This window comes from Pongo abelii, chromosome 4 (assembly GCF_028885655.2).
Source record: "Pongo abelii isolate AG06213 chromosome 4, NHGRI_mPonAbe1-v2.0_pri, whole genome shotgun sequence".
NCBI lineage: Eukaryota > Metazoa > Chordata > Mammalia > Primates > Hominidae > Pongo > Pongo abelii.
Genome location: NC_071989.2, coordinates 185,420,987 through 185,445,659, shown reverse-complemented (window position 1 = coordinate 185,445,659; position 24,673 = coordinate 185,420,987). Strand labels below are relative to the sequence as shown.

At 54.7% G+C, this 24,673-nt stretch overlaps 1 protein-coding gene across 2 annotated transcripts; it reads left to right on the top strand.

The window, feature by feature from the left end:
- The first annotated feature begins 9,205 nt into the window (after positions 1-9,205).
- SLC34A1 (solute carrier family 34 member 1) lies at positions 9,206-23,671 on the top strand. Of its 2 annotated transcripts, XM_002816281.4 has the most exons (13): positions 9,206-9,257; positions 10,508-10,663; positions 10,801-10,950; positions 11,035-11,163; positions 11,237-11,380; positions 12,584-12,695; positions 12,816-13,011; positions 13,099-13,194; positions 18,475-18,544; positions 18,801-18,968; positions 21,562-21,678; positions 21,779-21,903; positions 22,606-23,671. In XM_002816281.4, the coding sequence occupies exons 2-13, from the start codon at positions 10,555-10,557 to the stop codon at positions 23,107-23,109; spliced, it is 1,920 nt and encodes a 639-aa protein (XP_002816327.4). In that variant the 5' UTR covers positions 9,206-9,257; positions 10,508-10,554; the 3' UTR covers positions 23,110-23,671. The 2 variants fall into 2 exon arrangements, with proteins under 2 accessions (XP_002816327.4, XP_024103088.2); XM_024247320.2 differs by lacking the exons at positions 18,475-18,544; positions 18,801-18,968; positions 21,562-21,678; positions 21,779-21,903; positions 22,606-23,671 and adding an exon at positions 14,440-15,297.
- Positions 23,672-24,673: the final 1,002 nt, after the last annotated feature.

Sequence of the window (24,673 nt, the reverse complement as noted above, 5' to 3'; positions counted from 1 at the left end):
TTCCATGTTCTCCAGGATAGAGAGGTGAGAGATGGGCTGTCTCTCCAAAGTTAACAGATCCCGCAGGCCAAGCCCACCCTTCACCCAGTCCTGTACTTCTGTGGGCCCAGCAATGATGCCAGCTACTGTTAGGGACCAATGGGATTGCCCCATGATAAAGGGTTAGGGGCCAGGGAGAAGAGTATGCACAGAGGTCAGCCCTGCAGGTGCAGGAATTCACCAAGTTAGACTTGCTCCATCCTTTATCTCATGTTTTGCCTTCACAACAAAACAACCTGGTGAAGATGAACTCAGGCTGCAAGAGGGTAAGTGACTAGCCCAGGAACCTGGAAGGAGTTGTCACGGGAGCTTCACCAGCACCCAGGCTGTCCGATGGGGACACAGCCCAGGGGGCCTAGATGCTGCAGAAATCCCCGATGGGGAGCCAGGTCCTCTCCCAGGAGAGCACTTTGTGGTTTTTTGTTTGTTTGTTTTATGTGTGTGTTTGTTTGTTTTGTTTTGTTTTTTGAGATGGAGTCTCACCCTGTTGCCCAGGCTAGAGTGCAATGGTGCAATCTCGGCTCACTGCAACCTCCACCTCCTGGATTCAAGCGATTCTCCTGCCTCAGCCTCCTGAGTAGCTGGGATTACAGGCACGTGCCACCACACCCAGCTAATTTTTTTTTTTGTATCTTTAGTAGAGATGGGGTTTCACCACGTTGGCCATGCTGGTCTCGAACTCCTGACCTCATGATCCACCTGCCTCAGCCTTCCAAAGTGCTGGGATTACAGGAGTGAGCCACCATGCCTGGCCCCAGGAGAGTACTTTGATATGTCCAGGGGGACAGTTTGGGAGTTTCTGCCAAAAATTAACAACAGTGTGTGACCCCAGTGATGCCACTAGAGAATCACTCACTCCCAGGCACGAAGAGGCCTATCCCCGCAGGGTTATCTGTGACCCGAAAACAAACAACTCTATGTGGCTGGGGGCGGGCATAATAAAATACACTGTAGCGTGTCCATGTTCTGCAGTACCACACAGCAGATAAAGAACTGGGTACAGCGTGTTCTAATGTGGAAAATCCTCCAAGATGTGCTGTTGTTCTGTGAAATAAAGCACGGCAATACACATGGCATAACTTTATATAAACCACAAGCACACAGGCACTTACAAGTGTAGGGAAAGGAGAGAGAATGTTCACCAAGGATGCAGAGAAGTCAACAAACAACAGTGTGTGGGCCGGGCGCCGTGGATCATGCCTGTAATCCCAGCACTTTGGGAGGGCGAGGCGGGTGGATCACCTGAGGTCAGGAGTTCGAGACCAGCCTGGCCAACCCCATCTCTACTAGAAATAGAGAAATTAGCCGGGCATGGTAAAAATTAGCCAGGCATGATAAAAAATTAGCGGACACCTATAATCTCAGCTACCTGGGAGGCTGAGGCAGGAGAATCGCCAAACTAACAAGGAGACGGGAAGGGGACCAGGACTGGGGGTAGTGGTCAAAAGAGACTTTCATCTTAGCTTTAATCTTTTTAAGGATACAATTTTTAATCATTACAATAATGCGAAGGACTCCCCAAGATCCCCTCTTTGTCCCTGATGGGCCATCATTCTTTGGTAGAGCCCAGTCCTTCCTTCGGGGGCTGGAGCCCACCACCCCTCTCGGCCCATTTTAGTTGGTGGAGTGTGCCCCTCTGCCATGACTTCCTCTGAGACTCTTTTCCCAACACACTCCCTGAAGCAGCCCTGGGCTGAGGAGGACCTGCTTCCTTCCTCCCAGTTTCTGTGCTCCCAGAATCCTCACCTCCTTGCCCGGCCAGGCCCCATCTGCTGGGAGAGAGGCCCAGGCCCATGGCCTCCTCCTTCAGACCTGCAGCAGCGGTAAGGAGCACCAGCTGGTCAGCTCATGGGCCTGTTTCACAGCCACTGCTCTCAGCTGACTTCTGGGTGGTCAGAAAAGATGGTGGAGCCACTCCCCAACCCCACCAGGTGGGAAGCCAGGAGGGGCCAGTCCACCCAGTGTGCAGCGTGAAGGAAGGGAGAACACACACAGTCGCTGTTTTTGTTTGTTTGTTTGTTTTGCTTTTTGTTTTTTTGAGACGGAATCTCACTCTGTCACCCAGGCTGGAGTGCAGTGGTGCAATCTCGGCTCACTGCAACCTGTGCCTCACAGGTTCAAGCAATTCTCCTGCCTCAGCCTCCCGAGTAGCTAGGATTACAGGCGCCCACTAATTTTTACCATGTCCAGCTAATTTTTACCATGCTCGGCTAATTTTTCTATTTTTAGAGACGGGGTTTCACCATGTTGGTCTGGCTGGTCTCGAACTCCTGACCTCAGGTGATCCACCCGCCTCGCCCTCCCAAAGTGCTGGGATTACAGGCATGAGCCACCCCGCCTGGCCCACACACTGTTGTTTGTTGACCTCTCTGCATCTTTGCAACACCCCATTTAGCAGAGGGCACTGGCTAATAGCACAGGCATGACCTTCTTGAGGACACGCAGGGCACCCAAGCCCATGTGGCTCCAAGTCCTCAAGAGACAATCTTGCTACTTGTCTCTGCTTCCCCCCACCTTCACCAAGTCTTGGGGTTAGGGAAGAGGATGGCACAAAATGGGCACAGGGCAAGCACAGGGCACAGTGTCCTGGGTCCTGGGCCACGGTTCCAGGGGTCAGAAATAGGCGCTGGCTGCTCATCTGGAGCCCCTGCTGGAAGTGCTGAGGCAACAGCCCCAACCCCCAGGGGAGTGATCACAAGATGCACCCCGCAGGGTGTCTAGCCTGGTAGTCAGGTGACCCGGGCTTCTGAGGGGGTGTAGAAGAAGCTGGAAGTCAGCTACCATGGGGAAACAAAGGCCCAGGTTGCGGGGAACACACTTGGCTGGTTACATTGAATCAGATGCAGCTCAGGCTGAGCACAGGACCACGAACTGCCCAACTCCAGGGGGCACCATTCACATCCTTGATGGTCCTGGTGGGCGCAGGAAGAGCTGGGAACATGAACGTGTCCATGTGGACAGTGAAAACTGCAGGGTCTGGGCAAGGGGTGCTCAGTGACAATCTTAGCACCTGTCTCCAGAGAACTGGCTTGGGGTTAGACCAGGGACAGAAAGCAAAGGGAGGACTGCCATAGAACCAGCATCACCCCTCAGGCTGGCCTAGGGCGCTGGCTGCCAGCATGAAGTCCCAGTCAACTAAGAAGGGTAGGTGGGGATAACCCCACTAGCCAGGGAAGTCACTGTGTTCCTGACCCAGTGCTGGGGAGCTGAAGGAACCTGGAACCCAGACCACAACCTGGAGCCAGGAGTGTGGAACTGGAACTTGGAGCCCAGAACCCAGAAGCTGGAGCCAAGAGCCTGAAGCTCAGAACCTGCAGTGTGGAATATGGAATCGGAGCCTGGAGCCCGGAATTTGGAGCCCAGTGTCTAGAACCAGAGCCCCAAGCTTGACATCCGAACCCAGAAACTAGGGCCAGGGGACTGGGTGTCAGAGCCCAGAGCCCAGAACCCAGAGCTTGAACCTGAGAATTTAGAGTGCAGGGCCTGGAGTTCCCAGCCAGGAGAAGATCCCAGAACCTGGAGATAAGCTCCAGGCCTGAAATACAGAGCCTAAGACCTGAAGTCTAAAGCCAGACCTCAGAGCTTCAGGTCAGGAACCGGACACCAGAGCCGGGGCCCACCTTGGTAGCATGCTGTCAGCCTCCCTCTCTGGCCTGGTCCTAAGGCCAGTGTGATAGGCTAGAGCCATATGAGGAAGCGAGCTGCAGGGGAAGAGGTGACTTCTGAGAAAAGCCCAAAGCAGCCTCAGCTCTTTTGGCCACAGACTTTGGCCTTATCAGTAAATGAGTGACCAGTGCCTTGGCCACCAAGATTAATAATTCACGCAGGGCACTTATCCCCTAAACAGGCACGAGGCATTCTCAGGTCAGCCAACCCTGCCCTGGACCCATAGCATTTATTTTAGCCTTGGGCCCCTATCTGGAAAATAGAACTTGGAAGAGACAATGTTTCAGGGCCTTGCCTGCTCTGTGCTGGGGCCAGGCAGCTCTGATTGAAGTCCAGGCTCTCCAAGAGAGGACAAAGTCAAGGAGGCCAGGAAAGCCATTGCTTTGTTCCCCAAAGGGAACCCACCGGTGAGAACCACTTTTTTGACAAGAGATTTAGAGGGGATGTGCCCCTGATGTGTGCAGTGCACACTCGTGACTGTGTGCATGGCAATTGTGCTGGTCTGAATGCCGGGATGAGACGTTCACTGCCATACACCCAACGTACAGCACTGTGCTGACTCATCGTGGAGCTTAGATGCTTGTTGAATACATAACATGCTTGTGAGAAGAGGTAGGAGCTCTCAAACTACGCTGATGGGAAAGCCTGTTATGCTGTTATGAGGTTATGCTGGTTATTAGTCAGTTTCCCATCCCCCCAGAACGAAAATCCAGGTCATGGACAGAATGCTCTTTTTCTCTTTCTTTTCTTTTCTTTCTTTCTTTCTTCCTTCTTTCTTTCTTTCCTTCTTTCTTTCTTTCTTTCTTTCTTTCTTTCTTTCTTTCTTTCTTTCTTTCTTTCTTTCTTTCTTTCTCTTCTTTCTCTCTCTTTCCTTTCCTTCTTTCCTTCTTTCTTTCATTCTTTTCGTTATTTTCATTCTTTCTCTTTCTCTCTCTTTCTTTCTTTCCTTCTTTTTTTTTTTTTTTGAGACGGAGTCTTGCTCTATCACCCAGGCTGGAGTGCAATGGCGCGATCTCAGCTCACCACAATCTCCGCCTCCCGGGTTCAAGCGATTCTCCTGCCTCAGCCTCCCAAGTAGCTGTAATTACAGGCATGGGCCACCATGCCCGGCTAAGTTTTTGTATTTTTAATAGAGACGGGGTTTCTCCATGTTGGTCAGGCTGGTCTCAAACTCCCGACCTCAGGTGATCCACCCGCCTCGGCCTCCTAAATTGCTGGGATTACAGGCATGAGCCACCGCACCCGGTCTCTCTCTCTCTCTCTCTCCCTTCCTTCCTTCCTTTCTTCTTTCTTTCCTTTCTCTCTTTCTCTCTTTCTCTCTCTCCTCTTTCTTGTTTCTTTCCTTTTTTTCTTCTTTCCTTTCTTTTTTTTTCCTCTTCCTTCCTTCTTTCCTTCCTTCCTTTCTTCTTTCTCTCTCTCACTCTTTTTTTTTTGATGGAGTTTCACTCTTGTCACCCAGGCTGGAGTGCAGTGGCGTGATCTTGGCTCACTGCAACCTACACCTCCTGAGTTCAAGCAATTCTCTTGCCTCAGTCTCCCAAGTAGCTGGGATTACAGGTGCGTGGCACCACGCCTGGCTAATGTTTGTATTTTTAGTAGAGACGGGGTTTCACCATGTTGGTCAGGCTGGTCTCGAACTCCTGACCTCAGGTGATCTGCCTGCCTTAGCCTCCCAAAGTGCTGGGATTACAGGCGTGAGCCACCGCACCCAGCCTCTTTTATTTATTTATTTATTTGTTTGTTTATTTATTTATTTATTTTTTGACACAGGGTCTCGCTCTGTCACCCAGGCTGGAGGGCAATGGTGCAATCACAGCTCACTGTAGCCTTGAGTTCCCAGATTTCAGCAATCCTCCCACCTCAGCCTCCCCAGCTACAGATGCGTGCCGCCACACCTGGCTATTTATTAATTTTTTTAGAGGCAGGGTCTTGCTGTGTTGCCCAGGCTGGTCTTGGACTCCTGGGCTCAAGTGACCCTCCCACCTCAGCCTCCAAGTGCTGGGATTACAGGCCTGAGATTTAGAGGGGATGCGCCCCGATATGTGCAGTGCACACTCGTGACTGTGTGCATGGCAGTTGTGCTGGTCTGAATGCCGGCAGGAGATGCTCAAGGGTTTTTCTTCCCTTGACCGTCTTCAACTTTAGGTCCTGCGGAAAACCCACATGCAGCAAACTGTGCATTTAAGGAGCACATGGCTCTGAAGAACTGCAGAAACGGCTGGTTGTGCCAGCCTCCACAGCTTGCTCAGTTCCTGGATGTGCACATTTGTTCTTGGGATCGTTCTCTCTCTCTCCGTTCAGCAGTTATGCCTCTCCCGGAGAAATGGTTTTCATTGGTGTGATGAAATTTAATATATGTCAGCGTCTCATATTCACGCTGGCGATGCTTCCTCCACTCCCCCACCTCCCACTCCTTCCCACACCATCACAAGCTGACTCCTACCCCAACATGCCCTCCCAGGTAGCTGACAGCCCTTGGTTGTTAAAGCCTCTCTGGTCTCAGATTACCTGACATCTCAGCGGCACTTGACTCAGCCAACCAGGGTGTCTCTCTCAAAATGTGGTCCAGCCTGGCTTCTGAGGCGGCTTCCTCCTGGTCCCTGGCTGCTCTTCTCAGTCTCCCTTAAATGTGGGTGCCAGCCGGGTGCTGTGGCTCACGCCTGTAATCCCAGCACATTAGGAGGCTGAGGTGGGTGGATCACAAGGTCAGGAGATCGAGACCATCCTGGCCAACATGGTGAAACCCTGTCTCTACTAAAAATACAAAAATTAGCTGGGCGTGGTGGCGGGTGCCTGCAGTCCCAGCTACTCAGAAGGCTGAACCAGGAGAATCGCTTGAACCTGGGAGACAGAGGTTTCAGTAAGCCGAGATCGCGCCACTGCACTCCACCCTGGGCGACAGAGCGAGACTCTGTCTCAAAAAAAAAGTGCGTGCTCCTCTGGGCTTGGCCCTGGCCCTGGCCCCTTCTCTCCTGCTGTACATGCCCTCCCTGGGGTACAGTTTCTCAGGCACGGGCTGAGGCTGGCAAAGCAGGTAGGAAGCCAAGTCGCCCTGGTCCTTCCAGGCTACTATAGGATCCTGGGCTTTATGCTAAGTGGTTAGCAGAGGCAGGTTTCAAAAGGAAGAGGAGGCGACATGATTAACTTGGCCTTTTTTTTTCCTTTCTTTTTGAGACAGAGTTTTGCTCTCATTGCCCAGGCTGGAGTGCAATGGTGTGATCTCAGCTCACTGCAACCTCTGCCTCCTGAGTTCAAGTGATTCTCCTGCCTTAGCCTCCCGAGTAACTGGGATTACAGGTGCCCACCACCATGCCCGGCTAATTTGTTTGTATTTTTAGTAGACATGGGGTTTCACCATGTTGGCCAGGCTGGTCTCGAACTCCTGACCTCAGGTGATCCACCTGCCTTGGCTTCCCAAAGTGCTGGGATTACAGGCGTGAGCCACCGCACCTGGCCTAGTTTGGCATTTTGAAAAGATTGCTGTCTGCTGCTTTGGAGCGTGGATCGGGGCAGCAAGGGCAGAAATGGACAGAGCACTTGGGAAGCGACCGCAATGACCCAGGGGAGATGACAGGCCCAGTCCAGGGAGGTGGCCACAGAGATGGCTAACAGCAAAAGGATCGGGGAGCTCCTGGAGCAATACAATTGGGAGAATTGAGGAATGAGTTGGAAACGAGGAAGTGGAGGGGAAGGAAACAGCAAGGATGTCTGCTTGGTGCCCGACCCAGATGGATGGACGGTGTGCTGCTCACCAAGATCAGGAAGAAGGAGGAGGCCCAGGTTTGGGGTGAGAAGCACAGTGTGTGCTTCTGGCTTGCAGAGCCAACTGCTCGTGCCAGAGGCCGCTCAGAAAGCCTGAGCAGACGGAGCTTGGCACCTTCCCTCCAAAACAGCTCCTCCTGCTGGGTTCCTTTTCTTAACGCGAGACACCCCCAACCAGGCAGGCTCTCAGCCCAGAAGAGGTCTGGGGAGGCCATGGCCAGAGCCCAGGTGCACAGACAAGGTGGGGGTCACCCCCCAGGGGGACACACAGACTCTGTCACCGGCCAGGGAGGAGGCAGGCAGTAGGCAGGGAGGTGCTGAAATGGTAGAGAGGCTGGCAAGAGATACTTTGGTGCTGGAATGGAGCTGCCTTCCCTGCTGCTTTTATGAGTCCCAACAACAGCTCTGGTCAGATCCAGCATTTTCTCACTTTCACTAGGGCTGTAGCCCCAAAATAAATTTTTAGAAGTGGTGGCTATGTAAATCCGCAGCATTTTGGAATTATATCTCTTGATGGATTTGATCGATAGCTAACTGCCTCCCCCACTGAACCCAGAGCTCCGTGACAGCAGGGAAGGCAAACTTCAAAAATATCAAAAAGCACAACCTTATTAAAGAGGAGAAACACCCCCAGTTCACCAGGAGCACCTTGGATTCAGCTGCTCCTGCCAAGGGTCTGAACTGTGCGGGGGAGGGGAGAGAAACAGGTCACGTGGGCCGGGGTCTCTGGGCCCACTGTGGGGGTGTCAGTTTGCTCATAGGTGGAGACACTCGATGTGACATTAACAGCACCTTCAAGCCCAAGGACCCAGAGATTCTGACACAAGAACTGAGAACTGATTGCATTTCCATGACTCAGTGACACCCTCCTACCTGGGCATGAACCCAGCCCTAGCCAAAGATCCAGAGACCCGACTCCCATCTATTTCCTTTTCCTCTCTCCCTCCCCGTCACCAGTTCTACTGGTCAGATGTCCCCGGGATGCACCTGTCCTCCCCAGCTCCTCCGTTCCCATCTTAGTTCAGGCCTCATCATCTCTCACCTGGACCATTTCGTCAGCCTCTTAACTGGCCTCTCCGCTTCCAGGCTCCCTTCCACATGTCCGGGCTCCACCCCACGGGGGCCATTCTAAAAGGCAGATCAGGCCCTTCCCAGTCTGGCCAGCGGCTCCACATTCACTCAGACTCACATCCTGGACCCCTGGTCGGGCATTAGAGACCTGCTACGATTCAACATTCCACAGCCTCTCCAGCTGAGGTCCTCATCTCACACTCCCTCTCCTCTGAGCTCCCCCTGGGAGACTTACAGACACCCCGATGCTTGGCAAGGCCATAGGATGTTTTTGTTTGGTTTGGTTTGGTTTTTCTGAGACACTCTCTGTCTGTCACCCAGGCTGGAGTACAGTGGCACGATCTTGGCTCACCGCAACCTCCGAAGGCCATAGGATGTTTGGGTCATTCCCTGGGGAGTCCTGTCAGGCCAGGAATGAGGGGACCCTGGGAACAAGGTGCTGAGTGGCATCAGGGTCTCTGCCTGCAGGCGGGGGATGTGTCTGGGTCGTGGTTGACGGGGAGAGCCTGACCACAGATTCCCCATGCAGAGCTGACGATTAGCAATTAACTGGGAGGAATCTCGGGGGTGAGGTTAATTGGGGAACAGAGGGAGGGCAGCTAGGGTTCCAGGGACTTTGCCCTTGACCCGAGGGTATAAAGAGGAGGGCCTCAGTTCTCCTCAGGGCCCTGGAGGCTTCATTGAGCTGCTGAGCAGAAGCTGAAACACAGAATTCCAAGGTGAGCCCAGGACCCTCACATCCCAACCCCACCCCCAGCTCTGAGTAGGAAACAGCCCAGCACCCCAGCCCCTTCATCTGTGTCCTATCTGCGTCCACCCCCACCGTGCCTCATATAACATGTCACTCCAGCCAAGTGCGGTGGCTCCCACCTGTAATCCCAGCACTTTGGGAAGCCGAGTGGGCAGATCACCTGAGGTCGAGTTTGCACTAAAAATACAAAAAAGTAGCCGGGTGTGGTGGCGGGCACCTGTAATCCCAGCTACTTCGGAGGCTGAGGCAGGAGAATCGCTTGAACCCACGAGGCAGAGGTTGCAGTGAGCCGAGATTGTGCCATTGCACTCCAGCCTGGGCGATAAGAGTGAAACTCCATCTCAACAACAACAACAACAACAACAACAACAAAAAAAGACTCCTGCTCCTTCAGGACTTGAATTCAACTCTTCACACCCCCACCACAACAGCCTAGGATGCTGGGACAATGTGGGGAGTGCTGAGGCAGATAAGGGCGCCTCCACTCCAATAGCCGAGACTCCTGGGGCAGTGCGGGGACAAGGGGGGGCTGAAGCAAGCCTGTCAGTGTTTGTTCATTGCCCCTTGAGGGGGTGGATGGGGAAAGGAGTTCATTGTGAGGGGAACCCAGGAACTCGGGATCCGGACCAGGGGACTTCCGTGTGTGCCCAGGTGACCCCATGAGAAGGCAGGTGTCTGCAGCTCCTCCCTGCTCTCCAGGTGGGCAAAACTGAAGCCCGGCCCAGCCCCAGCCCACACCTGCAGCCACTGCCAACACCTGCAGCCACTGCCAACACCACGTATTCCCTGGCCCCCTCCAGCCCCAAATAGGCTGGGCATCCTCAGTTTTCAGTGTCTTTTATCAATGCTATATCCAAGCCTCTGGTTCAGAGCCTGGGCTAGAGCTCAATAATACTCATTGAATGAGTGAATGGGTGAATGAATGAACACCTCACCACCTCCACACACACCCCTCCGAGACTCACATGCAGGTGCCCAGCACAGATGTGCACATGTGAGTCTGCATGTGAGTCTCAGAGGGCTGTGGTGGTCGTGAGGATGGAGGGTGTGGTTTGCTGGGTGTGTGTTTGTGCGTGTGAGTCTCGGAGGAGTGTGTGTGTGTGGTGAGGATGGAGGGTGTGCCTTGCTAGGTGTGTGTTTGGAATCATGCGCCATGGGGGTTTGTGCAGGTGAGGGTGTGTGGGCATGAGTATCCTGGACACAGCCATTGTCATTCAGCGTTGCTGAGACCCACTGACCTGCAGACCTCACGGTGGGTGCCCAGGATGTTGTCCTACGGAGAGAGGCTGGGGTCCCCTGCTGTCTCCCCACTCCCAGTCCATGGGGGGCATGTGATGCGAGGGACGGCCTTTGCTTACGTGCCCAGCCCTCAGGGTAAGTGCTGCTCCCACACCCTGGACCCTGCTTGCCCATGGTTGCCCACACCCCGGGTGAGGCCACTTCCCCCCCCGTCCCTCCCCGCCTCCCCACTTTGGGGCCCCTGAGAGCTCCTGACCAGGCTCCCTCCCTAGTCCTACACAGGATCCCGGGGACCTCTGCCTATGCCTTCCCCAGCCTGGGCCCTGTGGCCCTTGCCGAGCACACCTGCCCCTGTGGGGAGGTCCTGGAGCGCCATGAACCACTGCCTGCCAAGCTGGCCCCGGAGGAGGAGCAGAAGCCAGGTGGGCCTGGGCTGGGGGTGGCAGAGGCAGCAGCAGTCCCTGCCCTGGCCTCTGCCCACTGTGCTCATGGCTTCCCCCGTCCAGAATCCAGGCTGGTCCCCAAGCTGCGCCAGGCCGGCGCCATGCTGCTCAAGGTGCCGCTGATGCTCACCTTCCTCTACCTCTTCGTCTGCTCCCTGGACGTGCTCAGCTCGGCCTTCCAGCTGGCTGGAGGTAGGGCCCGGGTGGAGGAGACCAGGGAGGGATTCCTGAAGGGCCATGGACAACACTGGCTCATGCTCCCCAGGGAAGGTGGCTGGTGACATCTTCAAGGATAATGCCATCCTGTCCAACCCGGTGGCCGGGCTGGTGGTGGGGATCCTGGTGACCGTGCTGGTGCAGAGCTCCAGCACCTCCACGTCCATCATCGTCAGCATGGTCTCCTCTGGCTGTGAGTTGGCCCACCAGGGTGGGGAAGAGCTTGGAGGGGCACCCACGAGCTGGGAAGGGTGGCAAATGGGGAGCGTGACCCCAGTAAGGCTGGCCTCCATTCAGCCTGACTCCTGTATCAGCTAGGGACATGAGAGGAGCCCAAACTGTAGCTGTATGTGACCCAGATGATTTATGGCAAGGAACTGGCTTTCCCGATGGTGGTTTGTCTGGGCAAGTCAGGAATCCTTAGGCCAGGGCATTGGAAGGGCAGGCGGGAACTCTCAGGTGGGCGCCGACGCTGCAGTCCAGACAGGGCAGGGTTTCTCCTTTCTCAGGGAAGCCTCAGTTCTGCTTGAGGCCTTTCATTCTATTGGATGAGGCTGACCCAGGTTACCAAGGATAATCTCCTTTTCTTAAAGTCAGCTGACTGTAGACGTGAATTGCATCTACAAAACGCCTTACAGAACACCCAGGCTAGTGTTGGGTTAAATAACTGGGTACCACACCCTAGCTAAGTTGACACATAAAACTAACCATCACTGGCCGGGCGCGGTGGCTCACGCCTGTAATCCCAGCACTTTGGGAGGCCAAGGGGGGCGGATCACGAGGTCAGGAGATCGAGACCATCCTGGCTAACATGGTGAAACCCCATCTCTACTAAAAATACAAAAAAAAAAAAAAACCCAAAAAGCATTAGCCGGGCGTGGTGGCGGGTGTCTGTAGTCCCAGCTATTCAGGAGGCTGAGGCAGGAGAATGGCGTGATCCCAGGAGGCAGAGCTTGCAGTGAGCCGAGATCGTGCCACTGCACTCCAGCCTGGGTGACAGAGTGAGACTCCGTCTCAAAACAAAAATAAAAACAAAACAAAACAAAAAACTAACCATCACACTCTGGGGCATGTGTGCACACACAAGCACAAATCTCTATTTGCACATAGGACACGAGCCCATGAGCCCTCATAATGAAGGCCTCACACGCACACACGTTCACATCCACACACCATGTGCAGCGCGTGTACATCTACTCGCATGGATGAATGCACACACCTGTAAACGCACAGCCCATGCCCACATGCACCTGTGATGCCAACGTTAGGCAGACTCAGCAGCATGGCAGGAGTGGCCACTGGGGACTGGGACGTGGGTAGGGGGCCTGACAAGAGTTGTGGTGGGGCAGGAGCTGGGTGACCGTCAAATTCGTTAGGAAGTCTTCTCTTCTACCAGTGCTGGAGGTGAGCTCTGCCATCCCCATCATCATGGGCTCCAACATCGGCACCTCTGTCACCAACACCATCGTGGCCCTGATGCAGGCGGGGGACAGGACTGACTTCCGGCGGTGAGGGGGGCTGGGGGTTGGGGGCTCGTGCCTGGGGGAGGACAGCCCCAGATGCCAGGAACCCCAGGTGTGACTGCGCTCTGGCTCCAGCCTGCCTTGCAATGTGGCCTCCCTGCCCAGGGCCTTCGCAGGGGCCACGGTGCATGACTGCTTTAACTGGCTGTCAGTGCTGGTCCTGCTGCCCCTGGAGGCTGTCACCAGCTACCTGCACCACATCACTCGACTTGTGGTGGCCTCCTTCAACATCCATGGTGGCCGTGACGCTCCTGACCTGCTCAAGATCATCACAGAGCCCTTCACAAAGCTCATCATCCAGGTGACAGCAGGGCCTGGCATGGGGTGAGGGTGGGGGTAGCAAGGGACCCAGCCTCCTTCACTCCCCCTGCCCACATCTTGCCCACAGCTGGACAAGTCCGTGATAACCAGCATTGCCACTGGTGATGAGTCCCTGAGGAACCACAGTCTCATCCGGATCTGGTGCCACCCAGACTCCTTAGAGGTGAGTCCCAGGCCTAGCCCCAGGTAAGAGGACTCCGTCTTCAGACTGTTGGCTTCATTGTCTGTTCAAAATGCTCCAGATAGACCTTGAAGATCATTTAGCCAGGAGAGGGCAAATATGTGGCCCTTCTACTGTGCTTACAGTAAACATTGCTAATTCCTCCCAACTTCCCACATTGCCTTAGGCAGACATCACCAATCAATTAAAGTTGTTATGTAATTGATCTAGCCCAGTGGTTCTTGAAGTGTGGTCCCAGGCCAGCATCTTGTGTACCGTGTGGGAACCTATTGGAGATGCAAATCACCCTGCCCTTCCCTAGACCTACTGAATCTGGAAACCCCTGGGAGCAGGGCCAGTGGCCTATATGCTTCAGCAGTTCCTCTAGGTGTTCTCAGTGCTCAAGTTTGAGAACCTCTGATCTAGCGCAACCCCTGGGTTTCACAGGTAGAGACACAGGTTCAGAGAGGCTAAGAAACGTGCCAGAGCTTGTCCTACCATGTCAGGGCCTGAGCACCCTAGAGGGGTTAGTGACTCAGCTGGGCCATGTTTTGGGACCCAGGTAATGTGGGGAGGAGGCAGAGTGCTATAAGGATACCAAGGAAAGTAACAGGAAGGTGAGCTGCATGGAGAACTCCTTGGAGATATAACAGCCGCTTGTGCTGGCATCGGGGGTTCCTTCTCCTGGAGACTGCCACAGGTGGGAGTCCCTTGTCCTTCTGCACTGTTTCTGCTGCTTCTAATGCTGGGAAGATCTGTTTGAATCAAGTGGACGCTCATGGACCACCCATTATGCCAGGCTGATGAGGAAGCAGGCAATTAGCACACTTCCTTAGCTGTAAAAAGGAAAATGCTTCATCCAAACCACAGTGCACCATATTTGCTTCTCCCTGATGCTTGCACATGAGACATAACTCCATTTACAACGAGATATGAGGAAATCCGAGCCACAGCACAGCACAGCACAAGCCCTTCCCCTTCCCCTTCCACTTGCTGCTTCTTGTGACTGGACCTTTACCCTGGTGCGAACAGAAAATACTCATCTGACTCGCCCTGCGATGCTCCTTTGCGTCTGAAGTTGCTCCAGCTCAGCCTCTGAGTGTTCAAAGCAGCCTTACATAAAAAAAACCCCAGCGGGCAGCTTTTACGCTGACTTCGTGACCTCTTTAATACATCAACCACTTTCTCACGAGCTCTCTGAGCACTCTTAGTGCTCTCTGAATCACCACAAGCCTCTCTACTTCATAGCAAAATCTGGAAGGGAGAGAAATCGCACACTTTGATCTTCGCAAAAAGCAAGCCATGGAAGACAGCTCTGTTCCTCACTGCCTCTGAGCTCCCTGCCGGCCACCTACTGCAGCTTCGGGCAGATCTCAACCAGCAGCCTCCACGTCCTCACTTGAAGTCATCCTCACCCAGGTTCCCTCTGTGGAGGCCGCCCCTGGGCCTTTCTCTACGGCTGCAGCTGCCACTTGTCCAGCTGGTTTCTCTTCCTCACTCTACCGGGAAATGCTTTCCTTAAACGCTTTCAGCAGGGGCAGGGTCTGATTGCCTCGGCTGGGAGAGTAGCTGCTGGGTGGGACCCAAGCTCTCACTTTCATCCTCTTTCTGGGACCGCGCCCCGAAGGAGTGTGACTCACACAGCAGTGGATGTGCTTGGTCTTGCGAAGTGTGAAGTGCGTCCTGGCTCCTCCTGCTCAAAGACAGGCCACAGAGTCTCCCCGTGCGCCCTTCCAACCTGTTCCCATTGACTCCAACTTTCACCACGCTGGACCTGAACTAGCCCGAAACAGTCTCCAGGGAAGCTATGCACCAGGGAGAGGAGGCAAGCCCAAGGCCTTCCAGATGGGGAAAGAAGCAGCAGCGGCAGTTGAGTGTTCAGACACTTGAGTCTCCCGGGACCCTGACACTGTCCTGGAATCACCTTCTTACGTGGCCACACTGTGGATTGTCAACTATACCTACCTGGATGAAACAAGCATCTTTTGAGGACTTGCAACCTGGGAGGCAGGGATTATCACATCCCCATTTTACAGAGTCCCAGAGAAGTACAGTGGCTTGCCCAAGTCCCTGTAATTGAGGTAGGATACAAATCCTGGTAGAATCTGACTCTCTATCTCGTTGCCTCTCTCACTCACCGGTCTGACATTCTACTATGTATGTCTGCTTCCCATGCTGCCCATCAGGCCTGAAGGCCACCAGGTGACCACAGCCACGTGGAGACCACTCCAGAGGTGGCGGGTGTTGCTCTAAGGAGAAGTTCTCCTTTTCGCCACCAGATGGTGCTGCTGGCACAGTGCTCTCCCTCGGCTTCCAGAAGAACAAAGGCCCTAGAGCTCCCCTTCCTCTGAGGGGGAAACTACTGCGCTGGCCCACATCCTGACAGTCTCCTCTGAGCTTAATCACCTCCTTCAGTCCCCAGAAGGGGCCTCTTTAATTTAGGGTGTCCCTATAGGCACTTAAATCCCAACTCCCTCTTCCAAAATGCTTCCAACTAGCCCCTGGGAAAAGGTGGGCAGCATTACGGACTTCATGCTGCAGAGGAGGAAACTGAGGCCCAGAGAGGCTAAGTGTTTGCTCTGGTGACACACTGCTGGGAACGGCTCAGCTGGGGTATGGGCCCAGGGCTGTCCACAGGCCCATTCTGTTCTTCCCACAGAGCCCACCACCCGCTTCAGGCCCCTCCAGCCTCTCCTACCCGACCCCAGGCCCAGGCAGGGATGGGCACATCTTGGAAAGATGCCCCCAGATCCTGGGCCTCCCAACTCTTTTATCTAAGCTGGAGTTTCCATCTTCTCCCTCTGCCCCACAAGGAAGCCCCAGGGCCTGCTCCCTCCCGGCAGTTCACTCTCCGCCTGGCTTTGTCCCTCCTGCCAGCTTTACCTTCCTCTCTTGTACTTTAGGGTCTCTGGGCTCCCAGCCAGAGCCACACGGCCCCAGGCAAGAAGGTCAAGGTTCTAAAAACCCAGAGGGCTTGGCCCTGCTGCTGCCCCTGCCAGCCCTAAGTTGGGACCCCGGTAAAGTTCCCCATTCTCCTCCAGCCTTCCCAGGGTCCCACAGTCCTCCCCACAGAGACCACTGGGCCCAGCCCAGGTTAGGTCAGTGGGGCACACGTTGACCAGGCACCTACTAATTCAAGGGGTTGTCTGCTCCCTCAGCATCCAGGCTGGGTACTCCCAGGAAGGTCCAGCAGGCTCCTCCCCAACAGGGCCAGGGTTCTCAGGTTCATCTGCAGGGGCCACTGGTCCTGACCTAGGAAGTCAGTCACACACACAGCCTCCTAACCATGTGATCCTGAACGGGCTCAGGGAGGGAGGGGGTCACTCCATATCAGAAGACAGTTTACCGAAGGCTCATCATGAGCCAAGCCCTGCGATGAGCGCTTTAAACACATTCCCCCCTGTAACCTTTACAGCAGTTCTTCTATTACCCTGCTTTAGAGAAAACAGGCTTTGAGAGGTGGCATGGCTTACCCAGGGTAGTTGGTATAAGAAGCAGGATTTGAACTTAGATCTGCCTAACAGCAAACACCTGGCTCTCTCTCTCCCTTACCCTCGCAGCAGTTACCGTCGCTTTCCCAGCCTGGTTTTCCCATCTAGCCCATTGCAGCCTATTTTTTTCCAGGCTTCTTGGCCTGCCATTCAGGCCCAGTCTTGATGGGTCCCCAAGGCCCTGATGTGGCGAACTGGGAGCACAGAAGAGCACATTGCCCCATTCAAGGGAGCACATCCCGCTAAAATAAACCCGGATGTTACACCAGACGCCATAAAAGTTCTTACCTTGGCTGGCGTGGTGGCTCACACCTGTAATCCCAGCACTTTGGGAGGCTGAGGTGGGTGAATCACCTGAGGTCAGGAGTTCGAGATCAGCCTGGCCAAAATGGCGAAACCCCATCTCTACTAAAAACACAAAAAATTAGTTGGGCGTGGTGGCAGGCGCCTGTAACCCTAGCTACTCAGGAGGTGGAGGCGGGGGAATCGCCTGAACCCAGGAGGCAGAGGTTGCAGTGAGCCGAGATTGTGCGCACTCCAGCCTGGGCAACAGAACAAAAACTCTGTCTCAAAATAAATAAATAACTAACTTCTTAACCCAACAAGGCTACAAGTTAGTTGTCCACAGGCCAGACTGGCCTGCTTCTGCTGACCTTCATTGAATTGTAAAAGATAACTCAAAGTGGTCGCCAATATTTACAGATTGGGAGTTTGCTGCTTTCGGGGGTTTTTCGTTTTTTGAGATAAGGTCTTGCTCTGTCACTCAAGCTGGAGTGCAGGGGCGTGATCATAGCTCACTCCAGCCTTGACCACCTGGGCTCAAGAGATCCTCCTGCTCCAACCTCCTGAGTAGCTAGGACTATAGGTGTACACCACCGTGCCCTAATTTTCTTTGTGGAGACAAGGTCTTGCTATGTTGCCCAAGATGGCCTCCCACTCCCGGCCTCGAGTAATCCTCTCACCTCAGCCCCCCAAAGTGCTGGGATTACAGCCATGAGCCACACTGCACCTGGCCCAGATTGGGAGATTTTATCTAGAACTTCAGAGTTGTGGCTTCTCTCATAGAAATTGGGCAATTTAGCCACGCTAGGCTGTGTCCCTGGATGGTGACAGTGATCAGGAGCTGAGTAGCTGCTGCGGACCCTACAGGCCCAACAGAAACTCTCCCCACCTCTTCCATACACAGCCTGAGCTGCTCACTTAGGTTACCTGCCCAGCCCTGTGGCCCTCTGAATTGTGGGGCCTCCCTGGGGAGCCCCTTTGTCTCACTGAGAGCAGGTGGGCAGAAGAGACGTGTGGGCTGGGCCCTCTGTCCCCTTACACCCCCTGAGGATAAGGAATTGATCTAGAGGAGAATGGAGCTTGGGCTAAGGGTGTCTTGGAGGAGAGGAAGGAGCCAGGATGCTGGGGAAGGAGCACCGAGAAAGGGATGGGTAATAAAAGATGAGGAAGGGGGAGTTTTCAGAAAAAGAGGAACATGTTCAGCAGCACCCAATGCCACTGAGAGAGGGAGGAAAAGAAAGACAGGAAGTCACTGGATGTGGCCCCAGGGAGAGCTGGGCCAGTGGAGTGACAGGGCAGAACACACAGAGGACCAGATTCTTGTGTGGCAGGTACTTTTATCCACATGTCCTCAGTGGAAGAGACAGGCTCAGAGAGGGCAAGAGACCCATCCGTGGTCACAGAGCAGGAGGCCCATCTCCATCTTCCCCATCCCTCCCTAACTCTCATCTCAGCCCCAACCTCAGGCTGTGTTTTCCTAATTCACTAAGTCACCCTCCTCCTAATCTAGGCTCCCACTGCCATGTCCAGAGCAGAGGCCAACTCCAGCCAGACACTTGGAAATGCCACCATGGAGAAATGTAAGTGCCTGCAACATGGGAGGTGTCCTGCATGGCAGGGGCAGAGCCTAGCAGTGGCAGGGCAATCCCGCACAGCCACTATTGTGTCCAGCCCCAGGAAGCATGGCTGTCAACCAGCCCAGCTCCTGAGCCTGGGTCAAGCTCCAGTGTTGAGGCTCAAGGAGCCTGAGGTGGGGCCTTAGGATCAGAGCCCAACTGGGTGGCAAAGATGGGCACCAGGTGTGGGGTCAGCTGTCAGGAGCTCCACCCTCTGCAGGCAACCACATCTTTGTGGACACTGGCCTACCGGACCTGGCTGTGGGGCTCATCCTGCTGGCAGGATCCCTGGTGCTGCTCTGCACCTGCCTCATCCTCCTCGTCAAGATGCTCAATTCCCTGCTCAAGGGCCAAGTGGCCAAGGTCATCCAGAAGGTCATCAATACCGGTGAGCTGCGAGCAGTTGACTGGGCAGGGCCACAGGATGGGCCTTTCCAGATCCTGCTAAGTCCTGTGACTGCCTTGATCTGGGTAAACCCTACCATCTCTGAGACTCAGTTTCCCGACGTGAACAAAGAAGGTGGTTTCTGAGGCCACTAAGGTACTGACAGCTGGAGACCTGTGGCTGCCTCTGGCTGTGGTTCCATTTTAGCAGGTGGAGATTCTCAAGGACCATTGTTTGATTCAACCAACAAAGAGTCCTTAAGCCCCCATTGTGTGACAAGGGAGGTGTAGTGCCAGGTATACAGAGGTGAGACAAACACAGATGGGTCCTGCCCTGAGGGGCTCACAGCCCAGCAGGGGGAGGAAAGCAATGAAAAATATGTGAGATTGGCAAGTGGCTCACACCTGTAAATCCAGCACTTTGGGAGTCCAAGACCCGCTTGGGCAACATAGTGAGACTTTGTTTTTTTGTTTTGTTTTGTTTTGTTTTTTTGAGACAGTTTCACTCTTATTGCCCAGGCTGGAGTGCAATGGCATGATCTTGGCTCACTGCAACCTCCACCTCCAGGGTTCAAGTGATTCTCCTGCCTCAGCCTCCCAAGTAGCTGGGACTACGGGCGCCTGCCACAAAGCTCAGCTAATTTTTTGTATTTTTAGTCGAGACAGGGTTTTACCATGTTGGCCAGGCTGGTCTCGAACTCCTCACCTGATGATCCACCCGCCTCAGCCTCTCAAAGTGCTAGGATTACAGGCATGAGCCACCGTGCCCGGCCGAGACTTTGTCTTTACAAAAAATTTTAAAATTACCTGGGCATAGTGGTGTGCTCCTATAGTCCCAGGTACTCAGGAGGCTGAGTGAGAGAATCACTTGAGCCTAGCAGGTTGAGGCTGCAGTGAGCTATGATGGCACCACTGCACTCCAGCCTGTGCAACAGAGTTCAAAAATAAATAAATAAAAATAGAAAAAGAAAATGAATTAGGAATAGTAAGGAAAATGAATTAGGGGGATAAATTCAGAGAGAGGTACCTGCCAAGGACATAGCAAAAATGGCAGTGCAGTAGGGTGTGGAAGAGACGGCTTCCAATGCACAGTTTGAGGCCGCTCAGGGCAACTGGTATTGAACACACACAAGTAGCCACGATGCAGATGAAGAGCACTCCGGGTGGAGGAACAGTATGTGCAAAGGCTCAGAGGCAGGAACCAGCATGGCAGGTCCGTGACACAGAACGGTGGCCAGTAGCTGGCAGGAGCAGGGTGAGCAACGGGATTGACTGGCTGAATGGGGTCAGTGAGGTGGCACGGAAGGGGCCAGAGCATGGGGTCTCCAGGTTCTGCTCAGAGCCTGGACTTTATTGAGGGTAACATGAGCACTTGGAAGACTTGGGGCAAGGGAGCAACACCATTTGATTTTCATTTTCCCTTTTTTGTTTTTTGAGACAGAGTCTTACTTTGTCACCCAGGCTGGAGTGCAGTGGTGCAATCTCAGCTCACTGCAACCTCTGCCTCCCAGGTTCAAGTGATCCTCCCACTTCAGCCTCCTGAGTAAACTGGGATTACAGGTGTGCACCGCCACACTTAGCTAATTTTTGTATTTTTAGTAGAGACAGGGTTTTACCATGTTGGCTAGGCTGGTCTTGAATACCTGGCCTCAAGTGAGCCTCCCACCTTGGCCTCCCAAAGTGCTGGGATTACAAGTGTGAGCCACCATGCCCAGCTTCTTCCTATTAACCATAAATTTTTTTTATAGAGATGGGTTCTCACTATGTTGATCAGGCTAGTCTCGAACCTCCAGCCTCAAGTGACCCACCCACCTCAGCATCCCGAAGTGCTGGGGTTACAAGTGTGAGCCACCTTGCCCAGCCTTGGTTTTCATTTTAAACTTCATGCACTGGGAGGGGCCGCATGACAAGTACTAGAATAAGGGGTATCATGGGGCTGTGGGAGCTCAGAGAAGGGAGAAAAAGTCTGCTCCAGAGCAGGGGATCAGGGAAGGCTTTCCAGAGGAAGTGACATCCATGCTGAGCCTGAGGATGAATATTCGGATGCTGAGTAGGATATTCCCGGCAGAGGGAACAGCCCCAGCAAAGGCACAGTCGCCTGACGGAGCCAGGCTGAGAAAGGCCTTTAATCCAGGAGCAAAGAGGCCAAGCGGAAGCAACTGCAGTGGGAGCAAACCCCCATGGAGGTCCTCTCCCCCAATGCCCCCACGGAGATCCGCTCTCCCAGTGCCCCCGCGGAGGTCCTCTCTCCCAATGCCCCCACGGAGATCCGCTCTTCCAGTGACCCCGCGGAGGTCCGCTTTCCCAAAGCCCCCACGGAGGTCCTCTCTCCCAATGTCCCCGCGGAGATCCACTCTCCCAGTGCCCCCGCGGAGGTCCGCTCTCCCAGTGTCCCCGCGGAGATCCGCTCTCCCAATGCCCCCGCGGAGGTCCGCTCTCCCACTGCCCCCGCGGAGGTCCGCTCTCCCAATGCCCCCGCGGAGGTCCGCTCTCCCAGTGCCCCCGCGGAGGTCCGCTCTCCCAGTGCCCCCGCGGAGGTCTGCTCTCCCAATGTCCCCGCTCTGACCCCAGCCTGCTGGGATGCGGTTTCCTTGCAGACTTCCCTGCCCCCTTCACCTGGGTCACAGGGTACTTTGCCATGGTGGTGGGCGCCAGCATGACCTTCGTGGTCCAAAGCAGTTCTGTGTTCACCTCAGCCATCACCCCACTCATCGGTGAGTGCCCATGTAGAGGTGGAGTGGGGTGGGCCAGCGCTGGCAGGGAAAGGGCTGAAGGAGATGCTGGGGGTCCCACTTCCTCTCCCTCTGTCCCCAGGTCTTGGTGTGATCAGCATTGAGAGGGCCTACCCGCTCACACTGGGTTCCAACATCGGCACCACCACCACGGCCATCCTGGCTGCCCTGGCCAGCCCCAGGGAGAAGCTGTCCAGCGCTTTCCAGGTGCGCTAGGAGTGTAGCCTCGCCTGGGGCAGGATGGAGCTGCCTCTGGGGTGTGGGGCCTGACAAAGGTGTGACAACATGCAACAAATATTTTGACTGCCTACTAAGGGCCACCTAATATGCTCAATGAAACCATTATGGGCAAAGTAGACCCGATACCACCCTCGAGACCTTAGCATCTAATAGGGAGACACTGCTCATAATTATACCAATAAATAGCAGTGAGTCAGATTTGCACCATAAGGAAGAGGAAGAGGCACTATAAGAGAGGGCCTGGAACAGTTTGGGGAATCCATTGCGGGGGTCAGGGCCGCAAATGACAAAGGGGAATTATTCTAGGAGCAAAGGAGTAACTGACAAGCCAAGGCACTGACTGAATGAGGGTCCAGAAACTGACATGAATCCTTTAGCTGCTGAAGTTTGGCAGTATCTGCTGGGGGATTCCTGTTCGAGGGGCCAGTGGGGAAAATGTGGGGAGCTCAGGGCAGTAGTTATTTACCAACTGGTCTAGAAGTATTTCAATATTTGCATAGCCAGCATAGCCACCCTGGGGTGATCTGGGGGCAGGGGGCACATCACCCCTAAGTGGAAACTTTCCTGCTGCCCAGACCAGATCTGGGTTCCTATCATCTACCCCTGCTGGCCTGACACAGGACTTGGGAGCCGGTGCCCACCTCAGCCCCTCTGCCTCATCCCCTGCAGATTGCCCTCTGTCACTTCTTCTTCAACATCTCGGGCATCCTTCTGTGGTACCCGGTGCCCTGCACACGCCTGCCCATCCGCATGGCCAAGGCGCTGGGGAAACGCACGGCCAAGTACCGCTGGTTCGCCGTCCTCTATCTCCTTGTCTGCTTCCTGCTGCTGCCCTCACTGGTGTTTGGCATCTCCATGGCAGGCTGGCAGGTCATGGTAGGTGTGGGCACACCCTTCGGGGCCCTGCTGGCCTTCGTGGTGCTCATCAATGTCCTGCAGAGTCGGAGTCCTGGGCACCTGCCCAAGTGGCTACAGACATGGGACTTCCTGCCTCGCTGGATGCACTCCCTGAAGCCCCTGGACCACCTCATCACCCGCGCCACCCTATGCTGTGCCAGGCCTGAGCCCCGCTCACCCCCGCTGCCCCCCAGGGTCTTCCTGGAGGAGCTACCCCCTGCCATGCCCTCCCCCCGTCTTGCACTGCCTGCTCACCACAATGCCACCCGCCTCTAGGCTGTGGGCCCCGACTACAGCCTGGAATGGGGAAGGCCTGGGGTGGAAAGGCAGGGGAGGGAGGGTGTGTGTAGGTATGTGCATGTGCCTGTGCCACCCTGGGTGCCAGTCTCTCCTTCTGTAACTCTGCAAAGCTCTGGGCTTGTATGACAGTGTCAGTGTGCGTGCATGTGTGGGGGTGAGTCTGCATGTGCACCTGTCATGTGTAGAAGCTTGTATTTGTGTACAGGTGTGCCAGCCCATGCACGTGTACACAGACACACCTGTGGGAGGCTGTGTGCAGGTTGCAGGATATCTGGGTATGATTTCAGGTCCTCTGCACGTGTACACATGACTAGGATAGGCAGGAGTGAGGGTGGGTCTGAGTATATGGCTGTACAGCTGCTTGTGCATAGATGTTGGTGCCTGCCTCACTGAATTTGCACACCTCCTTGCCACCTTCCTTCCTCCAAGATACCATCTCCTCATCCTAACCCAGGTCTTCAGCACCACCACAATTAATTCCCTTCCCAACACTTGCCTGATGGAAAAAAAACAAAGGAATTAAAACTCTCCTTCGGCATTCGGAAGTCTTTTTGCTCTCCATCAATGGCGAAAGGGAAGACCAAGACACGGGGTTCAGCAGCACCATCTCCCCTCAAAGACTGGCTGCAAGAGCAGCCTGCCCTGCCCAGGCCAGGTGCAGTTCCAGAGAAGCCAGCCCTGCAGGCTCACCCCAACCATCTGACTGGCCCTACCTTAGTGAGTCCAAACCACAATTCAAACTCCCTGGAAGCCCCTCCTAGGCCTGGGGCCACACCCAAGGCAAGTGTAAGGAGGATTCTGCACTCCCATCCCTGACCCCCACCTGGCTGAACTTCCTCTGGTCTCCCTCTGCCCTCTAAATTCTCCCACCTCAGCCACACATCACTCCTTCTTGCTGGGATAAGACCAGGGCTCCAGAATAAGTGACAGGTCGGGTCTGCCATCAGGGCCGCTGGGGGAGGGGACGGGAAGGGGGGGTGGTGGGCCCCAGCACATAGAGGGCAGGGACCAGACGCCCTCCCTCCCATTTTGTCCACTATCTTTGGGCAATAAACCAGGCCCCAAACTCACCCAAGCTTTTCAATTCCCCCTCCTCCATAGGTCACCCTGAAACTGAGGCCTGCAGAGTGAGACTCCCCGGTAGGGATGCCAGAGTTCCTCCCTCTAGTCCAGGGACTCCTACGGGGCCTTTTCGAAGGCCTGGGGAAGGAAGGATGTAAGGTCTCAGACCCAGTTGTGATGGTCTTGGACATGTGCCCTCTCAGTGGGCCCCCCTTGGAGGAATGTGGGCAGAGATGCAGAGGCCTGTGAGCCCCAGAACTGCTTTACAAGCCACCAAGCCCATCCTGTCACCCAATCACACCTTGCTAGTGCTTGAGGTATGAATGGAGGGGGGAGGAGCAAACTGGCCTCCAGCCTGACACCCTGATGGGGAGAGGTGTTCGCGGGATGGGGAGGGGGCTCCCTTTACTTGTCCTGCCTAATGTGTGGGAATATCTGTGAGAAAGAACGCTAAGGCTGAAACAGACTTTGAGAAGCC

Bases quoted from the DNA above. Each gene is read 5' to 3' on its own strand.
- SLC34A1 (XM_002816281.4), top strand. From the start codon at position 10,555: ATGTTGTCCTACGGAGAGAGGCTGGGGTCCCCTGCTGTCTCCCCACTC. The intron at 10,951-11,034 runs GTGGGCCTGGGC...TCCCCCGTCCAG, and splicing joins GGAGGAGGAGCAGAAGCCAG to AATCCAGGCTGGTCCCCAAG. The intron at 12,696-12,815 runs GTGAGGGGGGCT...CTCCCTGCCCAG, and splicing joins GACAGGACTGACTTCCGGCG to GGCCTTCGCAGGGGCCACGG.